The sequence below is a fragment of the Mesocricetus auratus genome, unplaced genomic scaffold (assembly GCF_017639785.1).
Source record: "Mesocricetus auratus isolate SY011 unplaced genomic scaffold, BCM_Maur_2.0 Super-Scaffold_100707, whole genome shotgun sequence".
Classification (NCBI taxonomy): domain Eukaryota; kingdom Metazoa; phylum Chordata; class Mammalia; order Rodentia; family Cricetidae; genus Mesocricetus; species Mesocricetus auratus.
This window is the reverse complement of record NW_024429269.1, coordinates 3,362,229-3,383,360: the sequence shown is the minus strand read 5'-3', so window position 1 is coordinate 3,383,360 and position 21,132 is coordinate 3,362,229. Positions and strand designations below refer to the sequence as shown.

The 21,132-nt window shown below is 43.1% G+C and overlaps 1 protein-coding gene across 2 annotated transcripts in view; it reads left to right on the top strand.

The window, feature by feature from the left end:
- The window catches only part of Ints9 (integrator complex subunit 9), an 88,621-nt gene that overhangs the window by 45,007 nt on the left and 22,482 nt on the right, over nucleotides 1–21,132 (top strand). For both annotated transcript variants that reach the window (XM_040740737.1, XM_005075256.4), the window contains exons 6-8: nucleotides 2,134–2,220; nucleotides 13,607–13,727; nucleotides 14,321–14,455. In XM_040740737.1, the coding sequence (XP_040596671.1) occupies nucleotides 2,134–2,220; nucleotides 13,607–13,727; nucleotides 14,321–14,455 (343 nt within the window). The remainder of the gene's footprint in view (nucleotides 1–2,133; nucleotides 2,221–13,606; nucleotides 13,728–14,320; nucleotides 14,456–21,132) is intronic.

Here is a 21,132-nt window from a genome sequence, read left to right as displayed (position 1 = left end):
CCTAGGAAGATGGCACAAAGATCTAGAGCAAAGAGCTTCAGAGCAAAGGAACTTTGCATATTTAAGTGAAGAAGAAAAAGAAGCTGTGTTACTTTGCTTTGAAAATATCCCCCTTTTCAAGATTTACTGAGGGCTATAAATAGAGACAGCTTATAGAAAACAAGGACAGAAGACTAAGCAGTTAAGTTGTCCTTCCCTGGTGACAGCATGAAATATAGCACTCGGGATTTAAGACTAAGCAGTCTTGCGCCTGGAGAGAGGGATCAGCAGTTAGAAGGCTTGCTGCTCTTGCAGAGGGCTCAGGCTCAGTTCCCATCACCCACGTCAGTCAGCTCTCCACCCCCTGTTCCAGGGGTTCTTGCTCCTGGCTCCACAGGTACCTTCGAACATGCGTGCATATATGGGCATGTACATACACGCACACACACAAGTTCATCTAAAAAATAATTGTTTAGTTCATTTCAATGGTTAAGTGTTTTACCTGCATGTATCAGCACCACTCCTGTGCTTGGTCCTTGTAGAGATCGGTAGAGGGCATCAGATCCCCTAGAACTGGAGTTCCAGATAGCTGTGAATCATTATGTAGGTGCTGGGAACCAAACCCTGGTTCTCTACAAAAGCAAGAAGTGCTCCAAACCACCAGGCCCTCTCTCCAGCCATAAAAATAAATAAACCTTAAAAAACAAAACTTACAGCCAGGCACACACCTTTAATCCCAGCACAAGGGAGGCAGAGGCAGGTGGATCTCTGAGTTCAAGGCCAGCTTGGTCTACAAAGTGAGTGCCAGGACTACAGAGAAACCCTGTCTCAAAAAACAAACAAATTGTAGTCAACCAACGTCATGCTTTATTTTCTACCCAACCAAGGCTTCACAGTTGTAGGTGTCTGCTGCAAGTCACCATAGAATCAGTTACTGAGAGAAAAGAAAAGAAAAAAAACCCTGTAAAGAGAATTACTACTGGGGAAATAAAAACCCATAATGTATTCCTTTGAAATAAGCAAAGTCAAAACTTTCAGGATCAAATATACAGGATGGAGGAGTGCTGTAAACTGTTAGGTTGTTTTTACAGATATCTAACAGGATGAACTAGTGACGAGATATATAACAGAATCTGCCGTGTGAAAACATCACTGCAGCGTGTACACACCACTGCGAGTATTACTGTAGTCTGAGAAAGGTGGTGCTTAAGGGTGGGGCCCCGCCAGTTGTGGTGGCGCACACCGGTAGGATTTGCTGAAGGAGGCAGAGGCAGGAGGATCACAAGTTCAAAGCTACACATTTTTATAGCCGGGCGGTGGTGGCGCACGCCTTTAATCCCAGCACTTGGGAGACAGAGGCAGGCGGATCTCTGTGAGTTCGAGGCCGGGTTGGACCGACAGCCTCCAAAACAATACAGAGAAACCCTGTCTCGTAAAACCAAAACAAAAAAAAAAAAAGGATGGGCCCCGTGGAGCATCCCAGAGCACTGAGCCTGGGCCTGAGATCTTCAGTGAGACCAGCACTGCCCCAAGGAGCAGACAGAAGGGGTTAGGAAAAAAGATGGATGTGACACCACTTGTTTGGGTTCCTGTTGACAATAAATTTGTGTATTGCTGTTATCTGTGCGTTGATACAGACAGGATATTAGCCAGTGTGGATTAGCTGTATTAAGAGCATGAACTAGATTCATATGTTGAGATGTATTTCTAGGTGGGTGGGAAAGTTGGTATGTGTTTGGGTGGGGCAGTCCCATCCTGTTGCCTAAGCTAGCCTAGAACTCAGCAGTTCTCCTGCCTCAGCATCCCAAGCTCTATTTCTAGCTTTGTTATTATGTCTAGCTTTCAGGAGTGCTTTCGGTATCTGCAGCCCTGGGCCCTCTTGAGTGCAGCACTCCTTGGATTCCCTTGCCTGTGTTAAGGTGTGCCACCCTAGGATGGCAGAGGTCTGTCTTTGGGCCAGTCTCACTAGCTCTTAAGGTCTCCCTCTAAGTGAAGCATTTCTGATTCCCAAAAAAAGGGTCAGCTGCTTGCATTCAGTTTAAAATGTCTGTCTCGTAAAACAGACTAGTGGGAGGTGGGCAGATCTGTCTCTCCTGGCTACAGTGTTAGCAGCAAATTGTTCTCCAATATTCTTCATGCTTTGTTTAAACTCAGGCTTCTCATGGAAGAGCTGGTGAATTTCATCGAAAGAGTGCCAAAGGCCCAGTCTGCCTCCTTGTGGAAGAACAAGGACGTACAGCGGTGAGAACAGCCTTCTTTTCTGCTTCAATGCAGACCTTGCTAGGGTGAAAGGGTTTCATTTAATTCACCCAGTCAGGCCCCATGCTGGGTGTGGGAGCTTTGGCAGCACATGGCTCTACCATGGAGGTCTCTGGGTCTCATGATTCAGGTCACTTAGGTCTTGCCAGGAAAGTGTCTTAAGAGAGTGTCACCATGGTGTTGTTGTGTTGACACTTGAAAAGTAAAAAGCTAGGGATGACAAGATGGCTCCTTGGGTAAAGGGGCTTGCCACCAATCCTGAAGACCTGACTTTGATCCCCAAGACCCACACGGCAGAAGGAGAGAACCAAACCTCACAGGTTGTTAGTCTCTGACTTCTACACATGTCTCGTCGCATACATGCCCATGCGCATACATCATACACACATGCACACACACAATATATAAATTTCTTAGAGTAAGAAAATATCGTTTGCTGCTTAAGGAAGCTGAGGTAGACATTTCTTAGAAGATGTCAAACAACTGGAAGAAAAGACTTTCTTATATAAAGTCTAGAGGCTGGGGTGATAGCTCAGTGAATAAACTATTTTCCTCACATTCATGAGGATCATAGTTGAGATCCCCAGGACCCATGTAAGAGTGTGCAGGTCATCCCAGCACTTGGGAAGCAGAGACATGGGCTCCCTGGAGCACGCTGGCTAGACTGGTGGAATTGGTGAGCTCTAGGTTCAGTAAATAAAGCGAGAGCCATTGAGGAGGAAAACACATAGCGTCAACTTTGGGTATCAGCACATATGCACAACAGAATGTCTGCACACATGTGAACACATACATGTGCACACACCCATATACCAGTTGTGAAGAGGAGCCCAGGTTTCATGTCATGGGATGGTGAGAAATTCAGTGTTGAGTAAGGGTAGAAAGTAAAGGCAGGGGACGGGGAGTGGTGTTAATGAGGTTATGCAATCTCTTACCTGTGAGGTTGAGACTCCACCATTGAGGATGTGCAGATCAAGAGTAGAGCTTTGAAAGGGGAATGACATAACCACATTTGTTTTGGAGAAAGACACTCTAGAAGCAGCATGGGAGTGAGGCGACATGCAGAGATGGGCACAGGGAGACCAGCCAGGAGACCATTCAGAAACAGATGACAAGGGTGGTGGTAGTGAGCATGAAGGAGACGGCAGTTTCTGAGAAGCTTCTGATCTAGGATTTAAAGGGATCGGTAAATATAACAGGAGCTGCAAAATAGCAAACAGGAAGGTAAGTGGGCACCCAGGACCAAAGGACGTTTACCAAAACACATGTAGTTGGTAACACGTGCCTGTGATCCTAGCATTCTGAAGTGGGAGGCAGGAAGACTGCAATGCCAACCTGGGCTGCATAAACAAGTTCTAAGTCAGTCAGAGCTATGTACGAGAAACCTAATGCAAGAAAAGACCAAGGAAAATTCCCATGTCAAATGGAGATGAGGCCCCTGGCTGTGGAAACTGGGAGGTCATAGACCATCCTTAGAGTTTAGCTAAAGTGACATGCAAGGACCAAGAAACTAGATTGGGAAAGGTAAGGTAAAGGAGGAGGAAGTACCATGGAGGGAGACGTGGGTAGCCTGGTTCCACATCAAGCACTCTGACCTCCAGTAGCAATGTGGAGGACACGACTCAGTGTAGTGGGTATTTGCCCCTGTCAGGCCCAACAGCCCAAGGTCATGGGCAGGGATAATGTCCACTACAAGTCAGCCTTGGCTGGAACTCTGCCTAACCTAGCAACTGCTGCCTTCACTCCCTGACCCCACCTTCTGCTCTTAACATGGAGTTCAAATTAGTCTGGCCTTGCTGAGAATTCCTGATCCTGCTCTCTTTTCCAGTTGCCCTAACCTTCACCCCTCTTCCCCCCAGATCAACGATAATGGTAATCACCTTGGCTTCAGAATGTCTTGGATTTTGCCAGTCTTCCTAGAAGGGCATGTACATGTAACTGGAGTATCCTATTTTTGTGTTCCAGGGTTTAGGTGCAAGTCTCCTCTGTGTGTTCCTTGTGTGTGTCCTGCTTATTTAACCTATGGGTCACTTTTTCTGCCAGACATTGTTCTAAATGTGTTACCAAGGAGTGAGCTAACAATTTGATGAGGTAAAAAGTGGCGTCATTTCCTGTTTACAGGAGAGAAGTGCCACAGATAGGGTTAGTAAGTCCCCCCAAGGTCATCCAGCTCCAGAGCCCACACTCCCACCCCTCTGCTGAATCGCTCTTTGATGGCCTGTCCGGTGTGATGGAAGGGAAGTGAGTGCTCTACGCCCTTTCTCCGTCTTGCATGGATCTTCTAGTTAGTAGGACGGTGTGCGGGTGTCTGGATGTGCCCATAACCAAGCTGTCTTGTCCCTGTTCAGATGGCCTCCTTGTCTGGCCACTCCCACACAGTGATACATAGTGCCTTCCTCTCTTTGTGTTTCATTTGAAGTCTCAGCCCTCGTTGTGCCACATGAGCACACTGGACCTCCCTAACAAGCTTAGGGCTGTGTTTCCTTTCCCTGTATTAGACGGCATGTGCCTTGGCCTCCCTTACTTCTTTCCTCTTGTCTATGTCCTTATGTACTCAGCTGCAAAGTTTTGACACATCAGAAGTAGTATTCAAAGGTCTGTGTCCCTGACTTCCTGAGCCCTGGGCCAAGTCTTGGGAAGTTCGGAGTCTTAATTTGCCTACTCTGATTATGAGCAAAGCCCTCCCTCCCCCCGCCTTGCCACCCACTCTTTGTAAAACATAACAAAATAACTCCCTCCTAGAGTAATGTGCCTATGTATTAGGGAGAGTGAGTGGAGCTAGAAAGAAGAGCAGTAAGGGCAAGGGTCTGGAGGTTGTTCCACAGATGCTCTGCAAAAATGTTAGTTGAAACAGAACTGCCAATTTCTCATCTCACCACCTGTGGGCAAAAAGTAGCAACAGAAAAGGTCCCTTGAAAGAGGAGTAGAGGCATAGTACACTGCTAGAGAAGACCAGTGGCATTCTGGCCCTGACTGGGTCTTGCATTTTGGCTCTGGAACACATGATGAACCTTAGTTATTGATGGCAAAGGGGAGAGTCTTGTTATTGGAAAGAATATACTGAAGTGATAAGCAAAATCCCCAGCTTTATCCTTATTCTATGTGGATAAAGTCAGCATAAGTATTAGAACTGGCTTTAAAATGGGAGTACTTTGAGGCTGGTGATAGCTCACTAATGAAAGCTCCTTCCCTGCAAGCATGAATTCTCCCTTCAGCACCCTCCTTAAAGCCAGACACTGGGTGGCATTGGTGACCTGGTGCCTGGGGGTGGGGTAGGCAGGGACAAGCAGACCAGGGTCTTGCTAGCATGTAAGTCTAGCCTAAGTACCAAGCTCTGTGATCAGTGAAATCTTATCCCAAAAATAAAGTAGGAAATAATAGAAGACATTTGATATCAATCTGTGGTTCTACCCTCCCACTCATGGGTGCACACATCTGTGTATATGTCTGTGGGAGGTGCTGTTATAGCCCAGAAAAGAAAATACTTTTTAAAAAAAGAAGTAGAATGTTTTTAAAGACTTTTTATTCTTTAATTGACATCAGACATCAGAGCTCTAGAAGTTTCACCTGTGCTAGGTACTAGAAGTGCTTCATTTGGTCAGCTGAAGGATTCCTGACACCTTTAGGTTCCTCTGATACCTGTGTTCTAAGGGACTGAGGCACACTGCACTAAGAACTGGGTTTTTATGGCCTAGTTTATTGAACATATCCTTGGGTATTAGATGCATTAGATGGGAACAGAGGCATTAGATGTGGACTGGGCTGGTGGTCACACTCCTGTATTGAAACAGCTGGGGCACACTGAGTGTGTCTTGGCTATTTAGGAATGTAAGCTACCAGATCTATCCTTTTTCCTTTCCTATTTTTCTTTTTCTTTTCTTTTCTTTTTTTTTTAAAGAAGCTCAATTCTGGCTCCCTTTATGAGTGATTTTTTAAAAATCTTTAAGTGTTGGCTTACACATTAAAATAAAATCCTATGTGATTCAAGCAAATCACTGGGTGTCGGATTTGAAACTTGAGCCCCCAATTTTACTTCAAACTACACAGGGCTTCTCAAAATAGATCTTGGTCAAGTGCCTGGAATTAATGCATCTAAGTCGCTTGAGTTAGTAATAAGGCCATCAAGTAAAGAAAACAATAAATTAAAAATTCTCAAGCCCATTGGTCAAAAAACCTGACAAATCTCTTAAATCATTTGGAGTTGGTTTGAATTAGCATTTGATTTATTATTAGGATGTATATTCGAAAATCCTATTACTCTTGCTTTTTGACAGTTGTGTGACTTCTTGCCTCAGTTGACATGTCCCTGAGATTTATGTAGAAGATGTTTAGCCATCCTTCTTCCTAATTTTGACAGTTCAGTTTACTCTTCGTGAAAAAAGGGAAGAAAAAGCCACAAAATAGAATTGTCTTATATAAACCTTAAAGTTTAGATTTTTAATGAGCAACTTGAAAGCAAAATATTCCACCTAAGAAACTACTCCAGTGGCTGGTATGTTTAATAGAAATGTTTTATAAGATTAGAATCATAGTCATAATTAAGAATACATCATTATAAGGCATTGCTAGGTATGATGGGACACACCTGTAATTCTAGCACCTGGGATGTAGGGACCAGAGGCAGGAGAAAAGTTCAAGGCAACTGGGATACTAGTGAGATTTGCATTTAAAAAATGATAAAAATCATAAGCTATTGTCATAATCTCTCATCAGCATTAAGGAATTAAGATCATAAGAGGAAGATTCACCTTGCAAGAGGCTGTAAAATTAATATTAGAGGTGTTGCTCTTTTGCTCTGATATTCCTTGGCTATTTGCTGAGGAATTTATCAGGCCTAGTTATATAATAGGAAGAAGTTTGAAAAGTATGAGCTTAGAGATCATACAGACTAGAGTTTGAATTTCAGCTTTGTTTCTTGGTAGCTGAATCAATTCATTTCTTCTAGGCTCTCTTTCCTCATTTATAAAATTGAAATGGACATTAACTACTTTGCAGGAATATTGAGTGGATCAAATGAGTACTGGGTGAAGTTCTTAAAATAGTCCTTACCCACTTTAGCAAAACATTTGGTGTTTGGATTTGCATGAGAAATATCTCCCCATAGGCTCATATGTTTGAACATTTGGGCCCCAGTTTGCTGGTGCTGTTTTGGGTGGTTATAGGATCTTCAGGAAGTGTAGCCTTGCTGGAGGAAGTATGTCATTGCGGTATAGACCTTTAGAGGGTGCCGTCCTGCTGCACACCTCTGGAGGCAGGCTTTGAGGATTTCTAGCTCCTCCCTACTTCCTGCTTGGTCTCTCTGCTCCCTCTTCTGCTGCCATGCCTCCCCCACCATTACAACTGTAACCTCTAACCCTCTGGAACCAACCATAGCCAAAATAAATGCTTTCTTCCTTATGTTGCTTTTGTGGTGGTGTTTTATCACAGTGATAAAAAAGTGACTAATCAGCTTACAGTAGCCAAGAGCACACCTGCCTTCCAGGCCTAATTCATCGTAGATATCACATTTCTTGTTGAAAGCAAGTGAACAAAGGAAACTTTCTAAGCCCACACTTGCCTCTGCTTTAACATTGTCATCCATGCTTTTTGAGGCTTGATGATTTCTTCTGTAAAATACATAGAACTGAATTGAATTATCTCTAAGAACACATGCATTATGGTTTTAAAGGATATCCATGGGAAAGGCCCTTTAAGATGGGTCTTCACAAAATGACTGTATTTTGATGGAGTTACATACTGTTGATCCTTGTGATCTGAGAAACTTTGTTCATTGTAAGTCAATAAGTTAGCCTCTGGGGGACCAATTCATGGTACCCAAACTCTAAGGATGTTGACGGAAAAATACCTCCTATTACTTCCTACTGAGACTCAGAATTAGTGTGGTTCATCTGTACATGACTCTATCTTCTGTAAAAATGAAAACATAAGCCAGGGCTACACATAGAAATCCTGTCTCCAGAAACTTAAAAAAGAGAGTGTGTGTGTGTGTGTGTGTGTGTGTGTGTGTGTGTGTGTGTGAGTGTGTGTGGGTGTGTGTGTGTGTGAGAGTGTGTGTGTGTGTGTGAGTGTGTGTGTGTGTGTGTGAGAGAGAGAGATTTTGTTTTCTTTTCAGTGACTGTGAAGTTGAGGCAAAGATCACCCGGACGCCCTCACAAATAATGTGTCCCATGCTTTGCTGGCCATAATAATTGCCTTTGTTTTTTCTAGAGACAATGGATCTGAAACAAAGATCATGGATTATAGTGTTCCCACTTAATATTGAGAAATGTCTGGTTTTGAGGCTTCACTTTTGGTAAGCTCAGTATAGAGCATGCAGCCCACCTCCAACCCAGCGTAGATGTCACGTGGTCATTTTTGAGGGCAGATACAGTTTCTGCATTGTATTCTTTGTATTCTGCTCTTATATTGTCATTTGTTCAACAAACACTTAGAACCCGATCAATGTGTTCATTGTCTGCCTTTAAGTGGTCCCTATAGGCCTCAAGGTCTTAACTCTTTAACAGAAAACCATGCTCTTAGGTCGCTGGTTGTGCTGGTGAGATGCGGGAAGAGGCAGCAGAACTTTGGCTCAATGACAACAGCCCGGGAAAGAAGTTTATTAGGCACTCAAGTGCAGTAAGAAACGGGTGAAACGATGAAATCTTTTAGAAAGTACTTATGAAAAATTTAGAAAGTCAGAAACAGAACCAGTTCCCTCTGGGTTTCCTTATCCTACTTATCCTAAATCAACTAATAATCCTAATGGCTTTAAGTGGATCTGTAAGTGCCCTGCTGTAAGTGTGACCTCACATACACATAAGAGTTTTAGGAAAGCCCAGTCCAGCAAGATGTTAGGAGATAGGTATATATGGCAGAGTGACCCAGTGTCAAGGGAAAGGAAAGAAAATGCTAGCAAAAGTGGGTGTAGATGGGAAATCAGACTTGATCAGTAACTACCAGGTACTGGCATTGTGATACATCTGTGGAAAAGTTCTCCCAAATCTTAAAACATATAGGCCCTGTATGTAGCATACAGACAAGGGCTGAGACTTTGTAGGCTAGGTCAGTTCAAAAGTAGCAAGAAACCATTCTGGAACAAGTGATGGGGCAAACAAAAATAACTGGCTATGTATACCAAGAAAAAGACACAATCTCTAAGCCTTAGCATTAAACCAAAGAATAATGATGTTCTTTTGAAAAAACTAGCAGTACATGTGACTGGCCCCTGATTTAAGACTTTTGTCTAGGTTGTTTTTTAAAAATAATCCCTAGATCATTTGTGAGAATGTAGTTGTCAAACTTTTGTGATAAGAGAACCTTGCCCGGTGATTGTGGTGCATACCTTTAATCCCAGCACTCGGGAAGCAGAGGCAGGTGGATCTCTTCAAGTTCCAAGACAGCCAAGGCTACACAGAGAAACCCTATCTCGAAAAACCAGAAAGAAAAAAGAAAAGAACCTCTATAAACATTTCTGAGTAGAGAAATGACAAGTACTTTGTAATCTGATATAAGAAGTATATGAAACATAAACAGTATATAAGACATAATAGAATAAGCTATCCAAAGAATTTAGACACTGTCGTGTATGTCTGTGTAAATATGCATATATACGTGTGTGTGTGTATGAATATTATCTATATATTGCTATATACAGTTGGTCTTGTGTATCTGGGAGTTTTGTTTTCATGAATTCAACCAACTGTGATGGAAACTTTTCTATACTGAACATTATTCCCTGAGCAGTAAAGCTATTTACAGTGCATTTACTATGTATGTATGATCAGTAACCCAGAGATGACCTAAAGCATAGTAGACCTGTCCAACATACATTGCATACTGTATACATTTCTGAGACAGGATAATTGTTTTGAGTCCTCAAGTTCAGGCCTACTACCAGTTGCATGGCAAGACTTCAGCATCCACAGATTTTGGAGAATGAGAAACAATTTTATTTCTTAAGAAAATAAATTTGGCTAGCCATGGTGGCCCACACTTTTAACCCAGAACTCAGGAGGAAGAGACAGGCAGATCTCTGAGTTCAAGACCAGCTGGTCTACAGAACTACTTCTAGGACAACCAGGGATACACAAAGAAACCCTGTCAAAGGGGGGGGGGAGAGAGAGAGAGAGAGAGAGAGAGAGAGAGAGAGAGAGAGAGAGAGAGAGAGAGAGAGAGAGAATATACATATTCATTGTCATTCATTTGCTGTTGTATATAAGGAAGAAATTTTTCCCCAATTTTGAATTATAGAGAAGAAAAGAGGTTAATAAGTAGATGCTTAATATTTCAACTAAAAGAAGGAAAAATCAGCATTAAATTAGATATGGAAATCAATCTGTCACTAATTGTTCTGTACTTTGGGATTTATTAAAATTACCTTGAGGGTGCCTGAGAAAAGCCAAACATAGTTGAGTATTACAATGTTGCCTCTACAGTAGGACACAAACCCAGCACTTTGTATGTGTTGAGAATGGATTCTCACTACATTCCTCAGGCCAGTCCTGAACTTGAGAGCTCCAGTGGCTCTGCCTTAGCCTCCTAGATTGCTGGAACTATAGGTGCGTGACACCATCATGATCCCCATACTGTATAGCTTCTCCTTTTCTTCACCTCTCAGCAGACTACAGATAAACTCAGGTCCAACTGGAAAGGACCACTTGCAGGTCCAACCTATGTAGTTGTTGGATTAAGGCCTCCCCTGTGTGCCCATCAATTGAACTTTTTACAACATGGCAGCTAATTTCATCAGAGTGTGTAAAAACGAGACAAGAGAAAGGAGGCGTTCTGAAGTCCTTCTCTCTTAGAATCTAATCATCAGAGGGATAAGCCCATTAATTTTGTCATGCTCTCTTCATGAGAAGCAAGTACGTGATACATGATTTACAAGGTGGTAAATACAGGGTAGGGGTGTCATGGGCAGCCAGCCCTGTCTAAAGTGACCTAACACAGTACCCTAATCCAGAAAGTCAGACCTGAGACCAGAGTTAGACTGTTCAGTCTGCTTAGAGTGACCTCTAATCTAACCTGCTAGTGCAGTTCAGATAGGAGCCAATCAAGATGGCTGGTCCTTTCCTTTCTTGGGCATGCGTGCATCTGTGTTATTAGTATTGAGCACTCAGTGCAGCATATACAAAAATGAGAATGGGGTTAATGCATGTATGACATGACAGAATTGGATAAAAAGATGAGTTGTGATTTCTGTGTATATTAGTAAAATTTAAAGTAAAGGCATACTTAACAAGCCTGCTCCCCTCAACAATGATCTACTGAACTGTTGTCAGAAACATGGAGTGGGGGCGGAGTTCTGTGTAAAGAGTGCTGTCTTCAGCTTCTCTTGACACTGTGTTTATAAGTTAGTCTTTTACATGACTTTAATGGATTGCTTTCCTACCTAAAAAGACTCCAGTACCTTCTCTTAAAAAATAGACCCTGAATTACCAAACACAAAAACAGCAGATACCTCCCATAATCATGCTCACAATGTTCCCTTTAAGTTCAGACCCTGACTCCAACTGTTGGCTGATTTAAGACTATTTACTCTCCAGCAGTGACCCATGTTGACAAAGACTGCTACAGAGTCCTAGCTGTTGTAAGGAAAGCTCAGTGCTGCTTCAGGTGATAAAAGTGCCAGGTATCAGGTAATGGATAAGGGAGCCCATAGGAAAAGTAGCTGTAGGTCTAGTCTTGTGAGAAAGGAGCCAGTCGCAGAGGAGCCATGTAAACACACTCACCACCATGTGATGTGCTTGGGGCTGCACTCTGCACTTCTAGCCACTCCCATGATACCCTCCCTGCCAGCTCCCCCCTGAAGTCAAGGGATCTGGCTCCCTGCAGCCCAAGGGAGAAGTCGTTGTTTTTCCTGGAGGGCAGTGCTGGGAGGTTCAAGTACTAGAACCTGGTGGTGGGAAACATAAAGGAGGAACAAAGGATGGGTGTTAGTGTGGCTGCAGCAGACGCTGCATCCATTGTGTCACTTGTCCCCCTAACAGAAAACCCTGGATGTCCCCCTTTTACAAATGAGTGCAGCTCAGAGGTGAGTGATGCCCTTGGGTTGAAATCCAGGCTTGTCTGGATGTCACTCCCTGCTTCCCATCCTATCAGTAACATTTCCTCGCAGCAGCGGTTTCCGGGCTTCCTGAAGTAGAGAATCCTCCACCATGCACTGTCTGTAGCATTGTCCAAGGTGCTTCCTGACCACTCCCTCTCCATGATAAGCAGGCCAGACGTCTTTCCAGAGCATGTAAGAGTGCACTTGGCCCAGATGTTTTCATGAGACTTAAAAGTGGAAGGGGTCAAGGTCTGGAGTAGCAATGTGTTATCCCTCTAAAATGTGAAAGACAGGGGTGATGAGAAGTGGGTTTCCAGCATTGGGAAACCTAGCACTGGAAGGCAGAATACAGCAAAACCCTTGAGTTTTAACCCTAGTATAGGGGAACCATTAGAGTACAGATGAGGACGGGGGTGTGAGAGAGTGAAACCCTCTGCTGTTCTGTGTTTTGGGGGAGAGTAGAGCCTAAAGCATGCATTCAGTTCACAAGAAGGACTTTGACCCAGATTGTACAGTCAGTCTCACACAGATTAGTCTTCCAGACTGTTTCTCATACTCTTTGGAACAAGAGTGTGTGTTCATCAAAGAGATGGTTTTTGATGGTGGTATTAATGGTCACATTTATCTTTTATGAACAGGAAAGAGAATGTGAGATGTTAAGTAGAAATGCCTGGTCGGGCAAAGCATAATCTACAATGTGCAAGGGCCTGGGTTCATCCCCAGCGCTGAGGGAAGGAGACAACAAAACAGGGATGTTGTTCAAGTGGAAATGTTCTGTGTCAGAGTGTGTGTTAGGGACTAGAGAGAGAGCTCAGTGGTTAAGAGTACCTGCTGCTATTGCAAAGGACCTAGGTTTGGTTCCCAGCCTCCACACAGCAGTTCATAATTGCCTGTAACTCCAGTTTCAGGGGATCTGGCTCCCTCTTCTGGTCTTGTTGGTGTCGCATGATGCACATACACATGAAAAATAAAGGTGAAGTTGTTTGGTTTTGGTTGTGTTTATCTTGTTTTTTAACACAGGGTTTCTCTGTGTAGCCCTGGTTATCCTGGAACTTGCTTTGTAGACCAGGCTGGCCTCAAACTCAGAGGATTCACTTGCCTCTGCCTCCCAAGTGCTGGAATTAAAGGTGTGCGCCACCAACGCCCGGCAGCACACCTCCTTTTTTGATGAATAAAATTGACAGTCTTTTCCTGGATTGTCTGGGAAAAAAGGGAGAAGACTCAAGTTATTAGAATCAGAAAGAGACAGTAATAAACTGACAACTTAAGTGGTCATATTGTTAGAAATATCTGTTAATTGACGACGTTCACGTAGTGATTGACATTGTGATGTGTTTGCAGGCTGCTGCCCTCTCCTCTCAAGGATGCAGTGGAAGTGTCAACCTGGAGAAGATGCTACACGATGCAGGAGGTGAACTCTGCCCTGAGTAAAATCCAGCTGGTGGGATATTCCCAAAAAATTGTGAGTTTTCATGAGTGCCACCTCTGTGTCCACTCCCAGGGGGACTTCTGTAGCTCTCTTTTTCAAGCTGTCCTATCACCTTCGTGCTAGTTCCAAGAAGAAAGGATGTAGGTGGATCTTCTCCACCCCTCCTTGCTTTTTAGTGGTGCTAACCAATCCATCATCCTGTTCCCAGACACAGCTTTACCCATCTAGACACAGGCAATAGGAGACAAACAGTTCGCCAAGAGCTGTAACGTAAGAGCTGACCTAAATGTAAGGAGTCCTGCTCTGTTGTTGACCTGCAGCTGGAACCACTCAGAACTGGAACCTACCCTACAGTGGAAAAGGAAAAGTAGTCTTTGACTCTTGGCCGTGTTGGGTAACTTGTTACCCTTGCTCTTTGATGTCAGGCTCTGTGTACATAGTGACAAGACAGGAGCAGAAGACTAAGGTGGCGGAGACTCCAGGATGCTTCCGTTGTCCACTGCACAGATTCTATTACTTCCTTTGTCTTCAGTTTGCTTTAAAATAAGGACATTTCTGTTGCTTTTTCCATTTAACTGACTTAGCTTGCTGACAGCATATTCTCTGGGTTGTGTTTTTGTTTTTAGGAGCTTTTTGGTGCTGTTCAGGTGACCCCTCTGAGCTCTGGCTATGCCCTAGGAAGCTCCAACTGGATTATCCAGTCCCATTATGAGAAAGTGTCTTACGTCTCTGGATCCTCCTTGCTTACCACGCACCCTCAGGTAAATTAACTTCTAATCAACAGCCTATACTTGCTTAATTCAAATCCAGAATGTCTCCAGTGTACTATGAACAGTTTTTAAACCTTCATCACCTGTTTCCTCGATACTATGGGAGAGTTAGACTGTTTCAGTGGTCCTTATATTCAGGATTGTGGTTTCCTTGGAAGGAATTCTGTTGTGCTCAAGGTCACCTCTAGGTTGATAAATCCTGGGCCTTCCAAGACCCTGCCTGGCCTGGTGTAGGCCACAGAGATTGTTGATTCTCTGAACACTCACTTAAGGCTGAATACTTACTGAAGTCCGATAGCAGGCTGATCTCAGTGTCAGGATTGAGTGACCACCAGGCAAGGTCTCTGCTTGTAAGTCTTGTCTTCAGTTGGCAGTGACTAGGACAAATATGAGTAAAGAAATGAGCCGTGTGATTTCAGACTGGGGTAGGAGTCCTGCGGACAGCACAGCGGGTTTGTTTCTAGAGAGATGTAGATGGTCCAGACTGGGTGATCCATCTGAAACCAGGACTGAAGAGCCGTGTGAAGCTGTGGGGCAAAGCCTACAGAGTTGGCTGAGTCCCTGGAGCAGAGCAGGCAGGGCGTGTGAAGAACAGAGAAAGCCTGTGTGATGACTATAGTGCACTACACAGCCAGGAAAGGAGCAAGGCCACGTCACACAGGCCTTTGTAGACCATGATGAGTACTGGTTGCTTTGTTTTGTGGTATGTATACTTGTAGTGTGGGTATGTGCATGTGTGTATACATGCATGAGGAAAAAGAGCAAGGCTAGGCATCTTTCCTCAATCCATCTCTACCGTGATTCTGTGAGACAGGGTCTCTCACTGAATTTGAAGCTCACTGATGGGGGATGTCCTTCTGTATATATGTCTCGCTTATTATTGGTTGATGAATAAAACACGGACTAGCCAGTAGCCAGGCAGGAAGCATAGGCGGGGCTACCAGATGAGGAGAAATTGGGGAGAGGAGTCAGAGAGAAGTCGCCAGGGAGAGACATCATGTAGTCGCTAAAGGAATAATGTGCTGGAACCTTCTCCAGTAAGATAAGACCACATGAAAATACTTAGATTAATAGAAATGGGTTAATACCTAGCCAATAAGAAGCCTGAGCCATTGACCAAATAGTTTATAAATTAATAGAAGCCTCTGTGTGTTCATTTGGGGCTAAACAGCTACAGGACCAGGCATAACAAAAACCTTCATCTATATCTCACCAATTCTGCTAGCCTGGTTAGCCAACGAGCATCATGGATCCACCTGTCTCCACACCCAACTCAGATAGGTTACAGGCATGTACCCTTAGAGTCAGCATTTTAAAGTGGGTGCTCGGGATCTGAACTCAAGTCCTCATGCTTATGCTGGGGGCACTTTACCTACTGAGCCACTTCCCAAGTCCCACCCTTTTGTACATTGTTTTGTTTGATTGGAATGGAGTCTTAGTTTGTAGCTCTGGCTGGCCTAAAACTTACCGTCTAGACCAGGCTGACCGATTGACCTGCCTCTGCCTCTGCCTGTATCTCTGCCTCCCAAGTGCTAGGCTTAAAGGCTTGCATCACCCACCACCCCTTCCCATTGTATTTTAATGTGAAGGGAAAGCTGTTGGCAGGTTTAAGTTAGTTGTGCATTACAGTTACATTTGGCAATAAGTTACATATAAACATTGTTATGAATATAGTATTTCATCCTTGGGCATTTGTGGAGAACTTACTGTTTATTTCTTTTGTGTTCAGAAAGGAAGAATAGTCAAGATTAGCTAATCACTTGCTGAACATATAGCTAACTTATAGGAGTCCCTGTCACATGTTATCTTTGGAATTGATTATTTATGAATGTAACCTTAAGATGTTATTATCTTCATAATAAAACGGAAGTTGAGTCTTAGACCAGGAGCCCGGGCCCTTCTGCTTCCTTTGTAGCTCTGCCCTTCCCCTGACAGCTGCTTTGGTCTATGCCGCAGCCGCCTCCTTCTGTCTCAAAGTTGCGTTCCCTGGGTACATAGAGAATCCTCATCCCCGTGCTCTGTTCCTTTGTAGGGTTAGTGCTTGCCAAACTGCCTACAGAAAGTCCTCATGTTTTAGAGATATTTGCTGTATTTGCGACAGATAAATACATGATTAAAGAATGCTATTTGTGTGTGTATACATACATATACACCTTACAGAATAGCTATCTCAAGCTAATTAGCTTACCCCATTTTCAAATAAAAAATAATTCTGTGTTTTGTCTGAAACACTGGGTACTGCTGCCAGTCTGCAGCATTTGTTTTCTGTTGGGGCAGGGACAGGCTCTCATGTAACCCAAACTGGCCTCAAACACGATGTATAACTAAGGATGACCTTGAACTCTGTCCTCCTGCCTCTACCTCCAAAGTGTTATTGTTATAGGTGTACCACCACCCCTGACTCATACCTTCTTGTACAACTAAGTTTTATCTCAAGGTCTAGAGGAGACAAGTTCCTTTGTTTTCCTGTAGCTAGCAGAATTTTGGGCTCTTCCCGCTTATTGAGATCAAAATCCCATCAATGTCATCATAATCTGCCTCATTGAATCAAATTTTTTTATTGGCAGCTTCTTTCATTCTTGATGTATTCTGCCCTAAAAGACAGGAGGATGACTTGGCTGCCAGCTGCTCTGATTTGTCCTGCTTAGATCAAAACCTTTACAGTACTATTGACGTAATTTCCAGTAAATTGTCCTTACAAGGGCCATAAATTTAAAGGGAAAATAAGGTCTTGGGAATGATGAGTAACATACCTAAATGATTGGTTTTAATTTCTAGTTGGCAACCTGTACTATATGTAACAAAGAAAAGAAATAGATTTTTCCTTTACCCATATTCTTGGTTTAGTATTGAGTAAGTGGGAATAAAGAAGTTTTAGTTGGGAAAAAAGTATGATGGTATACTGTAGAGATCAAGAAACTATACCCAGGGCTGTGTCTGGCCCACCACTTATTGGAGGAGGGAGGAATAAATAAATAAACAAACCTGGCTTTATTGGGTTACTGTTTGTGGATGGCTTATAGCTCAGTATATGCTATGACAGCTGGTTTAAAGTTAAAACTTCACAGAAAGTGTGCTGTCCTCTGGTATGCCTGATTGGAGCCCCTGCAAGCAGAGAAACACAGCACAGGATACTGCAGAGATCTGTAAATAACAAAGGTACCAGGCTTTGCCTAAAATGAAGTCAGCAAGGGTGAGAGGTAGCTTTAAGAAAACATAGGCTGAGCTGGGCGGTGGTGGTGCATGCCTTTAATCCCATAAACTGGGAGGCAGAGGCAGACATATCTCTGTGAGTTCAAGGCCAGCCTGTGCTGTGAGATGATCCTTCTGTACACTGAATACGTATTGGTTAATAATACTCATTGGTTAATAATAAAACTGTTTGGCCTTTAGCAAGGCAGGATGAAGTTAGGTGGGACAATCAGACTGAGTACTGGGATGAAGGGCAGTCAGGAGAGACTTGAGTGAGCTGCCCAAGAAGCAAGATACCAGAAGACCAATAAAGCCACAGGCCACATGACAATACGCGAATTAAAGAAACGAATTAATTTAAAAGTAGGAACTAGTGAACAATAAGCCTGAGCTATTGGCTAAGTATTTTGTAATTAATGTAAGCTTTTGTGTGTTTATTTGGGGCCTGGCCATCAAGACAGAAAACCTCTGCCTCCATTTACAAGCCTAATCTACAGAGCAAGTTCCAGGACAGTCTTGAAAAACCAAAAAAAGAAAAAAGAAAAGAAAACATAGGCAAGTCTTTAATTCAAGAAACCTTTATGCTAGGCCAACAAGATGGCTTACCAGGTGATAGGACCTAATGCCGAGTCTGATGACCTGAGTTCAGTAATGAGGACCCACGTGGAGAAAGGAGAGAATAGTCTCGCACAGGTTGTCCTCTCACTGTGCATAAATGCACACACACGCTCACAAAATAATCTCAAATTTAAATGTAGAGCATTTATTGGTGGCCGCTGTCTTCAGGGAAGGAAAAATGAAGTAAATTCTGTGTGCGAATGGCACTGAGAATAAGGATAGTGCATTTGACAAAGATTTCGAAAGGTGATCATCTGTCTCAGAAGTAGGTTGTACATAGTGATGGATGTGAACCAGGAGAATATTGGCTAGAAATACAAGGCCAGAACCTGGGCTGAAGGCAAGTCTAGAAACAAGTTAAAGAATCTTTATACTTTCTTTAATTAAAATAAATAAAGTGCTGAGGGCCAAAGACTGGCCTATAGGAAAATATTTACCAGTAGATCGTGCAAGGAAGAAAAGCAGTCTTGTGTAAATATGGCTGGAAAGAGAGGAAAATTGAGGCCATAGTAGAGAAGAGTATCCTGAGCAGAAAGGAAGGGCACAGATTCTCAGCGCTGAGTCTGCTGGCACTGCCCCTCAGCTACCATGCCCAGCTCTGACTCCAGTGCACCCTCTCATGGTTTTATCTGCAAAGACACGGCTGTTGTATCACTTGCTTCCCCTTAGATCTTCTCTTCCGACTGAAACCTCTAGTACCATATCATCACAAGTGATGACAGTGTTGAGTGCTTTTATAATCCCTTAGATGATGCTTTGCAGTCCCTTGGATGAATTGTGTTCATGATCCACACTGTTTTTAAGGAGTTTGTCCTCTTTTATTTTCTGATTTTTTTTAAAGACCTGGCCTCTTGTAGAATGCTTCCTCTGAGTGTGAGATAAGTGTGTGATCTGTGAACTATACACGAATATCTGTCCTCTGCCCTTTACTTCCTTCCTTTTATCTTAGGGTTACTTTGTTGCTCTACCCCATTTAACTCTCCTGTTGTTGTTTAACTGTTAGATTTTGGTATGCAGTGCTTGTGGCTCATCTTAAATAGGTTATAATGTCCTCCACAGTCTTCATTCCTTAAATAGCCCAGTGGTATTTTACTGCACTTTTGTTTTCAGTCCATTCTGTCTGGTTAGACTTGGGCTAGACAGGATTTTTTTTTAATTCTTGGTTTTGTCGATGTTAGCACAATTAATTGTACATGCTAATGTATTTCACAATGCTGTTTCCACACATGCATGCAGTGCATATTGATCATATCCAGCCATTATTCGTTCGTTCTCACCACCCGCACTTCCCAGTGCCTTCTAATCACTGTCCTCTTTTGGTTTGGGATAAGGGGTATGGAATATTTTTTTCCTTTCTGCACATGAAAGAGAGCATGCAGTACTTTGCTTTCTGTGTTTCTATAGCTGGTAATTTACTAATGTACTGTTCCCAGTTACATCCATTTTTCTGCGCATGACAAGATTTTTGTTGTTGTTCTAACTGAATGGGCTACATTGTGTGGATATCTGCCATATTCCCTTCATCAGTTCATGTCTTTGCTTTGTTCTCATGAAGTCTTGTTGTCCATGCTCTCATATATGTGAATTTGTCCTATAAATTCAAAGAAAGTATTTTAAATTTTGAAGCCCTTAAAACTGTTGTTCATATCTAAGATAGCCACTCGACTTGTTGGTTTGATTTTGTATTGTTGACAATTTTCTTCTGAATTTTCCCAAAAGTTTTGTTGCTGTTTGTTGGCTTGTTTTATTTTAATGCAGTACTTTGATGTGGATGCTCCATGGTGAAAGTTAAATGTCATATAGTTGGGACAAAGGCCACAAGAAAGCTGAGGTACAAACAGGCCCTGATTCTGTTGGTGCCTCTGGCTCACTTAATGGGCCCCAGGAAGCCAGGAGAGGATCACAGCAGGCTGGCCTCTGTGTGTCTTTCTCCATTTGCTGTCTCCATTGTTTGTCTCACTTGGTTGGACTCTCTCTCTCTGTCTCTCTCTCTGTCTCTGTCTCTGTCTCTCTCTGTCTCTGTCTCTGTCTCTCTCTCTCTCTCTCTCCTTCTCTCAAAATAATGTGTGCTGCTTAAGTACATGCCTGTGTGTGTTTGTGTATTAATTTCTCATGAGATAAAGCTATTTCTAAGCCCCTCCCTTTAGCAGAAGAGTGTCTGAAGAGGCCAGGGAAAACAAGATGGTACATTCCATTCCTTTACAGAAATTCTGTTAGGGAAGAGCTTGTCTCCACAGTGCAGTTGAACATTACTATAAGACCAGAAGTCCACTAGGGAGTCTAGGGCTTTCAGCTAGGAGGTTGGGGAGTTCATGAAAGAGTGGGGTTTGAATTGGTTATAGAGGGCAGAGTTGTACTTTGTGGTCTGAGATTTTTTTTGTTTTGTTTTTTGTTTTTTTTTTTCCTTTCCTAGGCAGTAAATCCTTAACTGTTTCATTCATTCCTTCTTTTCTGCCATCTGGAATTTTTAAGGTGTAAAAGGTCTTCAGATTTCTCTGAATCCTTGCTGACTGCTGTTTTTACTTTCTTTTAACCAGTCTGCCATTTCTCTTGTATATTTCAGTCATCTAGTCTTCTGCACCCTGGCTTCCTTTTGTTGTACCTCCTGGATCCTGTTTCACATCTAGCAGTGAAATCACTGCCTCACCATAGGAATGTGCTCCCATATTTCCCCTATCTTTGGCCTTCACTGTATTCTATAAGTATTACTGCCAAAAGCCATTCCCTGTTTCAGAGTGCTGACTTCTTATTGCCTGCCCTGTTCATAGGCATCATTCTGACCTGGTTAGCCCTTTCTCAGTTACACTCTTTTTACTACTGTCCTCTGCACATACACACACGTTCATGTGCACGTGTGT